The 13,131-nt window shown below is 39.1% G+C and overlaps 1 protein-coding gene across 1 annotated transcript in view; it reads right to left on the bottom strand.

Moving 5' to 3' along the window:
• Positions 1 to 12,079: 12,079 nt before the first annotated feature.
• The window catches only part of LOC136824979 (golgin subfamily A member 6-like protein 25), a 1,470-nt gene continuing 418 nt past the window's right edge, over positions 12,080 to 13,131 (bottom strand). Inside the window, exon 1 of the mRNA XM_067080965.1 lies at positions 12,080 to 13,131. This exon is cut by the window's right edge and continues 418 nt beyond it. Coding sequence (XP_066937066.1) covers positions 12,080 to 13,131 — 1,052 coding nt within the window.

Below are 13,131 nucleotides of genomic sequence, written 5' to 3'. Positions count from 1 at the left end.
TAATGTATGTGAAAATATGTGTATATATTGATTTAATACGTACGTTTTAACAGGAAGTGAAATCATAAATGGAAAATAGTGAAAACTGAAATCACTGACAACATCTTCTGGTGTCTACAGGGTCACGCTGTCGAACGAGAAAGATCAAACGTTCCTTTGATGTGTCTTTCCCCTTGAACGTTTTGTTTAATGTTATTTCACTGAGAGAGAGAGAGAGAAGAGAGCTAACAGAAGCTGGGCTTAATCAAGACCAGCTTAACAAGTATAAAAAGAATGTGTGTTGGTAACTTATCAGTGTACTTTTTTCTCGTTCTTAACTGATAAGAATTAGTTTCGTGGTTCATGTTTGATAAAACACCTTATCTTTCAACACATCAAGAGCAGGAGTATAGTAATTATAGAAATACTTTTATACTATATCTACGAACAATTCAAAGATCGTTAAAAAAGGATTAAGCCAATAAGTAAAAGTTCCTTTATTTAGAAAATATTGAAATTTTCAAATCAACTAATGATAATGTTCCTAATGCCAACTAGACATAATGCAGACTTAATAAATGAATCAAGGAACATAAAGATTAAGACCGGTATAGGCTTGTAATCCGTCTTTAGTGCAAAATAATGCATATATGAATTCAACAAGAAATACTGCGCCATAAATTCTGCCACTGGCAAGGTAAATCCCTGTCTCCAGTTATAAGTGATATGGCGTAGATATGTCGGCAGCCTAATATTTATTAGCCGGGATGCAAAAATTCGGACGCTATCTCTGGCAGATTAAATGAACTGATGTCATCGTTAGAATCACTCTGGAAATGAAAATGAATGCAGCCTCCCTCTTTGATTGCAGGATACATAGCGGTAAAAGATTTTGAATTATATATATATATATATATATATATATATATATATATATATATATATATATATATATATATATATATATATATATATATATATATATATATATATATATATATGTATATATATATATATATATATATATATATATATATATATATATATATATATATATATATATATATATATATATATATACATATATACTCGTACATATATATTTATCGGTCTTTGTTATTATCGCATAAAAACCATCTCTACCGTTCTTAACTCACCATCTAATGCAATATTAAGGTGATTCAATTCCTTGCACGTAATCCTTTTTACATATTTTATCATCAGTAGATTCAGTGTCACACACATGAAAGATTTTAGAAACGTGGACATTAAAACAGATTTCTTTACTCTGTTGTAATAGCCAATATATAAATGTGTGCACACATAAATATATATATATATATATATATATATATATATATATATATATATATATGTGTGTGTGTGTGTGTGTGTGTGTGTGCGTACACGCATTTATATACTGGCTATTACAACAGAGTAAAGAAATCTGTTTTAATATCCACGTTTCTAAAATCTTTCATGTGTGTAACACTGAATATGTTGATGATAAAATATACAAAAGGATTACGTGCAAGGAATTGAATCACTTTAATATTGCATTAGATGGTGAATTAAGAGAGGTAGAGATGAATTTTTTGAGATAATAAGAAAGACCGATAAATAATACAACAATAAGTTTGTTCTGTTGTATAGTAATAAATCTAAAGAGATTTCTCATTTACTATAAAAAATATTGGAGTTGATGTGACGTTTACGAACAATAATAAATAAACACATAAGGACTCCTGAAACATGAAAGATGTGTTTACGAAATGCAATTTAAGAAGTTTTAGTTTTCTGTAGAAGAAAACTATTTTGCTGACTTTGTCTGTCCGTCTTCCCTCAGATATTAAAAAATACTGAGGCTAGAGGGCTGCAAATTGGTATGCTGATCGTTCACCCTCCAATCATCAAACATACCAAATTACAGCCCTCTAGCCTCAATAGTTTTGATTTTATTTAAGGCTAAAGTTAGCCATAATCGTGCTTCTGGTAACGATGTAGGATAGGCCACCAGCGGGCAGTGGTTAAAGTTTCATGAGCCGCGGCTCATATAGTATTATACTGACACCACCGAAAGATAGATCTGTTTTCGGTGGCCTTGATTGTACGCAAAAGCGGCTGTACAGAAAACTCGATTGCGCCGAAGAAACTTCGGCGCATTTGTTACTTATTGTTTCTTGTCCTTACAAGGAATTTTCTGTTCACGTTTTCTTTCCTTGTTTAATTTTGACGAAGAGTCCATTACATATAAATTCATGTAATTCATCGTCGAAATAACATAATTTATTTCAGTTATTGTCTCTCAATGGCGTTCATTCATAGTAGCGTGGGAAATACTACTACCGTCGTTACCGAAGTACGTCGTGAAATATTCTCCCTGTAATATTTATTTCTAGGTTAGGCCTTTTGGAAAGATCACCCTACTATATTAATTGAGGGTTTTCCACAGCTCACACATGTGAAGGTTCCTTCAATCTAAGGTATCGATTGGATTCGTCAGCGATAATAAATGTCACTCTACCGTAAAGTAAGTAAGTAAGTATAACTTAGTTTTACCAGACCACTGAGCTGATTAACAGCTCTCCTAGGGCTGGCCCGAAGGATTACACTTTATTTTATGTGGCTAAGAACCAATTGGTTACTAGGGGACCTTTATTGTGGAATCGAACCACATTATAGAAATGAATTTCTATCACCAGAAATCAATTCCTCTAACTCTTCATCATCTGGCGGCGGGAATCGAACTCCGGCCCATCGAATGACGGTCTGAAGCTCAACCAACTCGGCCAACAAAGGCTACTCTACCGTAAAAGATTCGTATTGGAATAGGGAATCAAGAAATAAATATCCCTTAGATTTCTAGGTTTCTGGCTAAAAAGATTTTCATTAGAATAACAGGTAGGTTTACCTTGTCCTGATATAATATATATATATATATATATATATATATATATATATATATATATATATATATATATATATATATATATATATATATATACATTATATATATAAATATGTGTATATATATGTATATATATATGTATGTATATGTATAATTATATATATATATATATATATATATATATATATATATATATATATATATATATATATATATATATATATATATATATATATATATACATATATATACATAACAGGAAATACAGAAATAAGAAATCAGTTATTAGAAAAGAAAAATGTATTACCAACTTATAAATAAATAGTTAAAAATGTAAGTAAACTTTTGAAATACAAGGAGAGTTGTTTTATGGTAATGCACTGCATATTCGCTTGAACTTCTGAGGTTCCAACTGCACAACAGCGCCAGGGAGAATGTTTCACAGTCCAACAGTTTGAGAAATAAATGACCTCCAGAACTGAGGTTCGACTGCAAAGCACATTTATTGCACATTGGTCCTGCTATTCAGCAAATCTGGTCGATGTCAGCAGGAAAAGAGACCAAGGAACAATTGTAATGTGAAAGATCTCTGTTATAAATACAATGTATGAAAAACTGACAAACAAGAGACTATCCGTCAATGATCAAAATGTTGGGAAATAGAAACCTACTACCACGGACCGCTCTATATAAATCTCTGGTAAAAGCATGCATCTGCACCAAAGAACAGTAGGCCTGTTCTAGCGAAGGAAGGACAAATGACCTAAAGCAGGTGGCAATGATTTTATAACTTATAATAATATAAGGTCTCACGTACAATACCTAATGTCTGTGCAGCATTTGCTGGCACTTTTATTAGATGTTTCTCCAAAGTAAGATATTAGTCGAAAGTTAGACCAAGTATAGTTAATGTTTCAGGTTCATTCAGCAGAGTCAATCCACTTGAAGGGGAGGATGGGGTGGAAAATCTGTTTGAGATCTACTAATCAGTAATGTTTTCGTTGCATCATCGGTATACTGAACAACCTTCTTTGCCAGGCTAACAACTATATCACTTGTCCACACTAGATAAAACAACGGACCAAAAACACTACCCTGTGGAACTCCAAACACAGTAGGTCTTGGTTTGCTCAAGATCCCATCAATAACAACTCGCTGCTGACTAGCTGAAGTCTTGAAGTAATCCTAAAACACATCCACCCATTCAAAATTTCGAAATTTATAAATAAACGCATTGTGATAAACTTAATCAAAAGCAACACTAAAATGTATTTGATTAGCTCTACGATCAAAACCCTTACCAAGGTTCTTTTGCAAATGGCATGCCAAATCTAAATGAGTATCGCAGGTACATATCTGCTTCCTATATGCATATTGACTCTCAGCTAACAATCCATTAGATTCCATATACTTCTATATTTACTTAAAAATAGGTTTTTCAGCAACTTTGGAGAGGACAGGGAGGACAGAAATTGGGCAGTAGTTACTGCAGTCTGCAGATGTACACTCATCCGTGAAGATACTACTTCGACATAAAAATCTATAGAATCTACGAATCTTCGTAGACAACACATTAGAAACCTTTTCAAAAAACAAAGGAAAGAAACCATCAGGATCTTCTCCAGGCCCAGTTATCATTATAAAGAATTTTCTTAACCTCCCTAGAGCAAAATGCAGATTTTGCAAGAACAGGAAGACAAGTATCAGGGAGAGGGACATCCGGCAGCTGACTGCTTAGCTTCAAAAGCTCGATGAAGCAGTTCAGCCTTTAGGGCCAGTAACCAATCTACCATCGTGTGTTAGTGTTGGAAAGGAAGACAAGCCTGACCAAAGGTAGATGATGCTAATTTCGTCCACCACAGATGAGGCTGAGTAATTCGGACAAGTTTCCTCTTTAAGGAATCATTGTTATTTTTATCAGCTTTGTGGTAAATTCAATTCGCAGCACGGCGAGACTCAACAAAAATGGTGTTGAATTTGGTTTGTTTTTCATAGTAAGCTCATCTACACGTATCAAACCATTGCTGGTCAATTGACCTAATCCTGACGACTTTTCTAAGGACATACCTTCCGATAATAGCCATCAGCATTTCATTTAACTTCTTGGAATATGGATCTCTCTCTCTCTCTCTCTCTCTCTCTCTCTCTCTCTCTCTCTCTCTCTCTCTCTCTCTTCTTTAGAAAAGATCTACTCGACTAAAAACGCAATTTCTGAACAGGAAATTCTCAGTTATTGGAAAGCATCAGGGCAATATCAGAGATTGCAGATAATCCTTTGGCTTTCTGATTTTGGAAATTACTTCGTATGGTCTTGACTCCTGTTTCGTAATAGGAAATCACTTTGTCGATTAAATGTTGTCTAGGTATATTGTTATTCACCTACGCAGAAATAAAGGAATTTTCAGTTGTTCCAATTGTTACATAAATATATTTATTTGCTCTATTGTTTGGTTTCCTTGATGGCATATGATAAATCCATTCGCACCAAAATCATTGCAGGAGGCGCAAACAGTTCACTTCATTTTAAAGGGATATTGAGTTAGAACATTCGGTGCAGGGTATGAATGGCAGTAAAATTAGGTGTACATTATTTTTTGTTTGGGAGTCTTTCCCTCACTCGTCATAACTTTTACGGTCGACTGTACGGTTAACATCATGTTTTCTCGCTTTAACTCTCCCAATGCTTCGAATATAACATCTATTTATCGTTGATGTGCCACACTGTTTTATGTAAAGGGTGATGAGTAAGACAACCCAATGTCCTCCACTAGCTAAGGCCGGACTAATCTGTACGAACAAAGAGGCCTACCTTAAGGAATTCTTAGGATTTTTTAGGATTTTGTAGGACTTTTATGGCTGTTTAGAATTCTTAGGATTTTGTAAGACTTTTTGGGAATTTCTAGGACTTTTTAGGACTTTTGAGAACTTCACTCCTTCTGAAATGAGAGAGCAATAGAATTAGTCATTTTCATTTATGGCTAAGTGGGTAAGGTCACCGTTACCCTTTATCAAGCCAGAAAGTCATGGGTTTGAATCCTAGCCAAGGTACTGTAGATGCCCTTGTTATATTGTTTTATATAATTTTCATTTGGTATATAATTATGTGTATATGTATATATATATATAATATATATATATATATATATATATATATATATATATATATATATATATATATATATATATATATATTGTAAAAATGTTCACTTTGCAAGTTGTTATTGTTTACAAAAGGAGAATTACTGAGTTGTATTTATATAACACATTATGTAATCAGCTTATTCTTTCCACTGTCAATTTTTGGTGGTCAGTCTCTTTCCCTGTATAATCTTTTAATTGACTTTTCCCTGCTTCTGAGCTGTAGAGACTAATCTTTTGTAAAACCTCTTAAATATTTACCCCAGTTTTGGTAGGTCTACTAATTCTTCAACCATGTTGGATTCCAGGTACATATTTTCCATTGTAATCCCCATCTGTCATTTATACAAGATTTCTTTGTAAACTTATTTTTATATTTCTATCAGTCTGCTAAGTAAAGGACAGTAAGTCGAAAGGCCTAGCATCACTCCGTTGCTTCACTTTCCTTCGTGGCTTTTGCCAGGGATGCCTCCCGACCTGGAAGGATTTCTGCATCTTTCCAGGAAAGACAGAGCCGGTCTTCTAGATTATTCCAACAGAATTGCCAGAAGGAAGGCATGCAGAATACATCTAGATATCCGACTATTTGCCCGCTTTGACGAGACCTTCTGTCAGAAGAGTCTTCATCAAGGGACATATAACATACTTGGAGGAACTGAGGATCCTCCTTTCTGCACAACCAGTCTTTCTGTGATTGTTTAACAGAATGGCCAGAAGGAAGACATCTGCAAGAATACATCTAGATATCCGACTATTTGCCCGCTTTGACACAGATCTTCTACTAGAAGAGTCTTCATCAAGGGACATAGCATACTTGGAGGAACTGAGTTCCTCCTTTCTGCACAGCCGGTCTTCTAGATTATTCCAACAGAATGGCCACAAGGAAGACATCTACAAGAGCCATCTAGATAATAAACTATTGTCCTTTTGACACAGATCCTTCTATTAGAATAGTCTTCATCAAAGGACATAGCATACTTGGAGGAACTGAGTTCCTCCTTTCCACTACAACCAGTCTTCTAGATTATTCCAACAAGTACCAGAAGAGGCCTCACACAGAATACATCTAGATATCCGACTATTTGCCCGCTTTGACACAGATCTTCTATTAGAATCTTCATCCAAGGAGACATAAGCATACTTAGAGGAACTAAGTTCCTCCTTTCTGCACAATAAGTCTTCTAGATTATTTACAACAAAATGGCCAGAAGGAAGACGTCTGCAGAATACATCTAGATATCCATTATTGCCCACGCTTTGACACAGATCTTCTACTAGAAGAGTCTTCATCAAGGGACATAGCATACTTGGAGGAACTGAGTTCCTCCTTTCTGCACAGCCGGTCTTCTAGATTATTCCAACAGAATGGCCAGAAGGAAGACATCTGCAAGAATACATCTAGATATCCGACTATTTGCCCGCTTTGACAGAGACCTTCTGTTAGAAGAGTCTTCATCAAGGGACATAGCATACTTGGAGGAGCAGGTTTCTCTTGCTTTCTGCACAGCCAGTCTTCTGATTATTCCAACAGAATTACCAGGAGAGACATCTGCAAGAATACATCCTGATATCCGATATTTGCCACAGCTTTGACAGAGACCTTCTGTTAGAAGAGTCTTCATCAGGGACATAGCATGCTTGGAAGACTGAGTTCCTCCTTTCTGCTACAACCGGTCTTCTAGATTATTCAACAGGGTACCAGAAGGAAGACATATGCAAGAAATACATCTAGATATCCGACTATTTGCCCGCTTTGACAGAACCTTCCGTTGAGAAGAGTCTTCATCAGGGGACATAGCATGCGGAGGAACTGAGTTCCTCCCTTTCTGCCACAGCTGGTCTTCTAGATTATTCCAACAGAATGGCCAGGAAGAAAGACATCTGCAAGGCCCATCCTAGATATCAAACTATTTGCCGCTTTGACACAGACCTTCGTTTAAGTCTTCATCAGGACATAGCATACTTGGAGGAACTGAGTTCCTCCCTTTCTGCACATTCAGTCTTCTAGATTATTCCAACAGAATGGCCAGAAGGAAGACATCTGCGAGAATACATCTAGATATCGACTATTTTCCGGCACGACGAGACCTTCTGTTAGAAGAGTCTTCATCAAGGGACATAGCATGCTTGGAGGAACTGAGTTCCTCCTTTCCTGCTAACTTGGTCTTTAGTTATTCAAACCGTGAGCAGAAGGAAGACATCTGCAGGAATACATCTAGATATCCGACTATTTGCCCACTTTGACAGAGACCTTCTGTTAGAAGAGTCTTCATCAAGGGACATAGCATACTTAGAGGAACTAAGTTCCTCCTTTCTGCACAGCCGGTCTTACCTAGATTATTCAAACAGAATGAGCAGAAGAAGACATCTGCAAAGAATACATCTAGATATCCGACTATTTGCCGGCACAACTAGAGACCTTCTGTTAGAAGAGTCTTCATCAAGGGACATAGCATACTTAGGAGAACTGAGTTCCTCCTTTCTGCACAGCCAGTCTTCTAGATTATTCCAACAGAATTGACCAGAAGGAAGACATCTGCAAGAATATATCTAGATATCCGACTATTTGCCCGCTTTGACAGAGACCTTCTGTTAGAGACTCTTCATCAGGGACATAGCATGGAGAACTAGGTTCCTCCTTTCTGCACAACCAGTCTTCTAGATTATTCAACAGAATGGCCAGAAGGAAGACATCTGCAAAATACATCTAGATATCCGACTGTTGCCCGGCTTTGACACAGACCTTCTACTGAAGAGTGCTTCATCAAAGGGACATAGCATGCTTGGAGGAACTGAGATCCTCCTTTCTGCACAGCCAGTCTTCTAGATTATTCCAACAGAATGGCCAGAAGGAAGACATCTGCAAGAATACATCTAGATATCCGACTATTTGCCCGCTTTGACAAAGACCTCTGTTAGAAGAGTCTTCATCAAGGGACATAGCATACTTGGAGAACTAGGGAATCCTCCTTTCTACTGTCAGTCTTCTAGATTATTCCAACAGAATGGCCCAGAAGGAGGCATCTGCAAGAATACATCTAGATATCCGACTATTTGCCCACGCTTGACCAGAGACCTTCTGTTAGAGAGTCTTCATCAGGGACATAGCATACTTGGAGGAATTGAGTTCCTCCTTTCTGCTACACAGCTGGTCTTCACAGATTATTCCAACAGAATGAGCAGAAGGAGACATCCTGCAAGAATACATCTAGATATCCGACTATTTGCCTGCTTTGACAGAGATCTTCTGTTAGAAGAGTCTTCATCAAGGGACATAGCATACTTGGAGGAACTGATTCCTTCTTTCTGCAGAGCCAGTCTTCTAGATTATTCCCATAGCATTGCCAGAAGGAAGACATCTGCAAGAATACATCTAGATATCCAACTATTTTCCCACTTTGACAGAGATCTTCTAGAGGAAGAGTCTTCATCAGGGACGCGCATACTTGGAGGAACTGAGTTCCTCCTTTCTGCCAGGTCTTCTAGATTATTCAACAGAATTGCCAGAAGGAAGACATATGCAGAATGCATCTGGGTATCCGACTATTTGCCGCTTTGACAGAGACCTTCTGTCGGAAGAGTCTTCTAAACATCAGGGACACCAACGCCACTTGGAGGAACTGAGTTCCTCCTTTCTGCACAGCCGGTCTTCTAGATTATTCCAACAGAATTGCCAGAAGGAAGACATCTGCAAGTACATCTAGATATCGACTATTTGCCGCTTTGACAGAGACCTTCTGTCAGAGAGTCTTCATAAGGGACATAGCATACTTGGTGAACTGAGATCCTCCCTTTCTGCACAGCCAGTCTTCTGAATTATTCAACAGAATGGCCAGAAGGAAGACATCTGCAGAATACATCTAGATATCGACTATTTGCCGCTTTGACAAAGACCTCTGTTAGAGTCTTCATCAAGGACATAGCATACTTGGAGGAACTGGTTCACATCCTTTCTGCACAGCCGGTCTTCTAGATTATTCCAACAGAATGACCAGAAGGAAGACATCTGCAAGAATACATCTAGATATCCAACTATTTGCCCGCTTTGACAGAGACCTTCTGTCAGAAGAGTCTTCATCAAGGGACATAGCATACTTGGAGGAACTGAGTTCCTCCTTTCTGCACAGCCGGTCTTCTAGATTATTCCAACAGAATTGCCAGAAGGAAGACATCTGCAAGAATACATCTAGATATCCGACTATTTGCCCGCTTTGACAGAGACCTTCTGTCAGAAGAGTCTTCATCAAGGGACATAGCATACTTGGAGGAACTGAGATCCTCCTTTCTGCACAGCCAGTCTTCTAGATTATTCCAACAGAATGGCCAGAAGGAAGACATCTGCAAGAATACATCTAGATATCCGACTATTTGCCCGCATTGACACAGATCTTCTACTAGAAGAGTCTTCATCAAGGGACATAGCATACTTGGAGGAACTGAGTTCCTCCTTTCTGCACAGCCGGTCTTCTAGATTATTCAACAGTAGCCAGAGAGGAAGACATCTGCAAGACCATCTAGATATCGACTATTTGCCCGCTTTGACAGAGACCTTCTGTTAGAAGAGTCTTCATCAAGGAGACATAGCATACTTGGAGGAACTGAGTTCCCTCCTTTCTGCTAACCGATCTTCGATTATTCCAACAGAATGGCCAGAAGGAAGACATCTGCAGAGAATACATCTGGATATCCGACTATTTGCCCGCTTTTGACACAGATCTTTCTACTGAAGAGTCTTCATCAGGGACATAGCATACTTGGAGGAACTGAGTTCCTCCTTTCTGCACAGCCAGTCATCGAATTATTCCAACAGAATGGCCAGAAGGGAGGCATCTGCAAGAATACATCTAAGATATCAAACTATTTGCCGCTTTGACAGAAACCATTCTGTTAGAAGGAGTCTTCATCAGGGACATAGCATGCTTGGAGGAACTGAGTTCCTCCTTTCTGCCACAACCGGTCTTTCTAGATTATTCAACAGAATTGCCGAAGGGAAGACATCTGCAGAATACATCTAAGATATCAAACTATTGCCCGCTTTGACAGAAACCTTCTGTTAGAAGAGTCTTCATCGAGGACATAGCATACTTGGAGGAACTGAGTTCCTCCCGCTTTCTACAACGGTCTTTTCTAGATTATTCCAACAGAGGGTACAGAAGGAAGACATCTGCAAGAATACATCTAGATATCCGACTATTTGCCGCTTGTGAGAAACCTTCTGTTAGAAGGAGTCTTCATCAAGGGACATAGCATACTTGGAACTGAGTTTCTCGCTGCCTGCCACAACCGGTCTTCTAGATTATTCCAACAGAATGGCCAGAAGGAAGACATCTGCAAGAATACATCTAGATATCCGACTATTTGCCCGCTTTGACAGAAACCTTCTGTTAGAAGAGTCTTCATCAAGGGACATAGCATACTTGGAGGAACTGAGTTCCTCCTTTCTGCCTAACCGGTCTTCTAGATTATTCAACAAATTGCAGGAGAAGACATCTGCAGAATACATCCTGAATATCCGACTATTTTACCCGCTTTGACACCAGATCTTCTATTAGAAGTCTTCATCAAGAGGACATAGCATACTTAAGAGGAACTAGTTCCTCCTTCTGCACAACCGGTCTTCTAGGTTATTCCAACAGAATGACGAAAGGAAGACATCTCAAGAATACACATCTAGATATCTGACTGTTAGGAGACTATTCGCCTTCTGAAGTGGTAGTGACCTTGCCAGCCATTGACTCTCACCCTGAGAGCTCTTCCGCCTGCCCGCCGAACAGCCTTCACTTTCCCGGGAAAGTTCTTCCGCCTGCTGAGATGGGGGAATCTCACCAGCCGTTGACCCTCTCCGGGAAAGTTCTTCCGCCTGCCGAGATGGGGGGATCTCGCCAGCCGGTGACCCTCCCCGGGAAAGTCCTTCCGCCTGCCGAGATGGGGGGATCTCGCCAGCCGTTTGCTCTCCTGGGAAAGTTCGTCTGTCCGCCGAACAGCCGTTGGCTCTCGCTGGATAAGAGTTTCCGTTGTTGTCCATTTGAGGGCCTGTTGTCTCAAGACTTACTCCTAAACTTCGGAGGAATTACTTGTGTTTCTCATCAGCTGTAATTTCTCCTTCAGGAGCACTTGATGCCGATCTGAAACTTCTAACAACTTGCCAAGACAGTCCTCCACATTCTCGCAGTGATTAGCGTAATCCTTGGCAAACCAGTCCTCAAAATAGGCCGCATCTTTCTTGCAATCTTCATTCTCGCGTTCTAGTTTTACAATCTGGAGGGCCATCGACTCCTTCTCGTTCCTTATCTCGTCGCAGGCTGTCAATGCTTTAGTCATCTGTGTCCTTACCCTCTCTGTCTCCTTTAAAACAGACCTTTTCTCTTCCTCCTTCTTCCTTTCCTTGTCGGCCATTTCTCTCTTGAGGTCTCTGACTTCTTTTTCCAAGACCTGATTACGTTCTTTGTACGTTGTAAAAAGTCTCTTTTTGCAATTTAGGTCCTCCAAGGCTACCTTCAACTCTGAGTTCTCTCTCCTGACAGTATGGACTGTTTTCTCCCATTCTTGCAAGTCGAGCTCGCGCTGTCGTCTCTCCTCCTCCATCTCCAGAATCTTCCTCCTCAAATGTTTGATTTGGTCAGATTGTCTATCAATGATCCTCTGCAGTCGAACGGCATCAGTACCTCCGTGTACTTCAGAAGGTCTCTGTTCTTTCTTGACATCATTCCTTCCATCTAGTCTCATGACCTGCTCAATTAATAAGACCTCCTCCTCCTCTTCAGCGTTTTCTTTGTCGTCCTCCGTTGTTACGCCTTCCTCCTTATCAGATTCTTCTTCAGAGTCTTCCGCTACCATGTCGTCCTCCTCTTGAGATTCTTCTTCCTCATCTTCCGATACTACTTCTTCCTCCTGGGAGTCTTCTTCGTCGTCATCCATTACCATGTCCTCCTCTTGAGATTCTTCTTCCTCATCTTCCGTTACTACTGCTTCTTCCTCCTGGGAGTTCTTCTCGTCGCCATCCATTACCATGCCCTCCTCTTGAGATTCTTCTTCCTCATCTTGCGTTACTGCTTCCTCTTCCTCCTGGGAGTCTTCTTCGTCGTCATCCATTACCATGTCCTCCT

Source organism: Macrobrachium rosenbergii, chromosome 36 (assembly GCF_040412425.1).
Source record: "Macrobrachium rosenbergii isolate ZJJX-2024 chromosome 36, ASM4041242v1, whole genome shotgun sequence".
Lineage (NCBI taxonomy): Eukaryota > Metazoa > Arthropoda > Malacostraca > Decapoda > Palaemonidae > Macrobrachium > Macrobrachium rosenbergii.
Note: the sequence above shows the minus strand (reverse complement) of the source record. Positions and strands in the feature narration are given on the sequence as shown.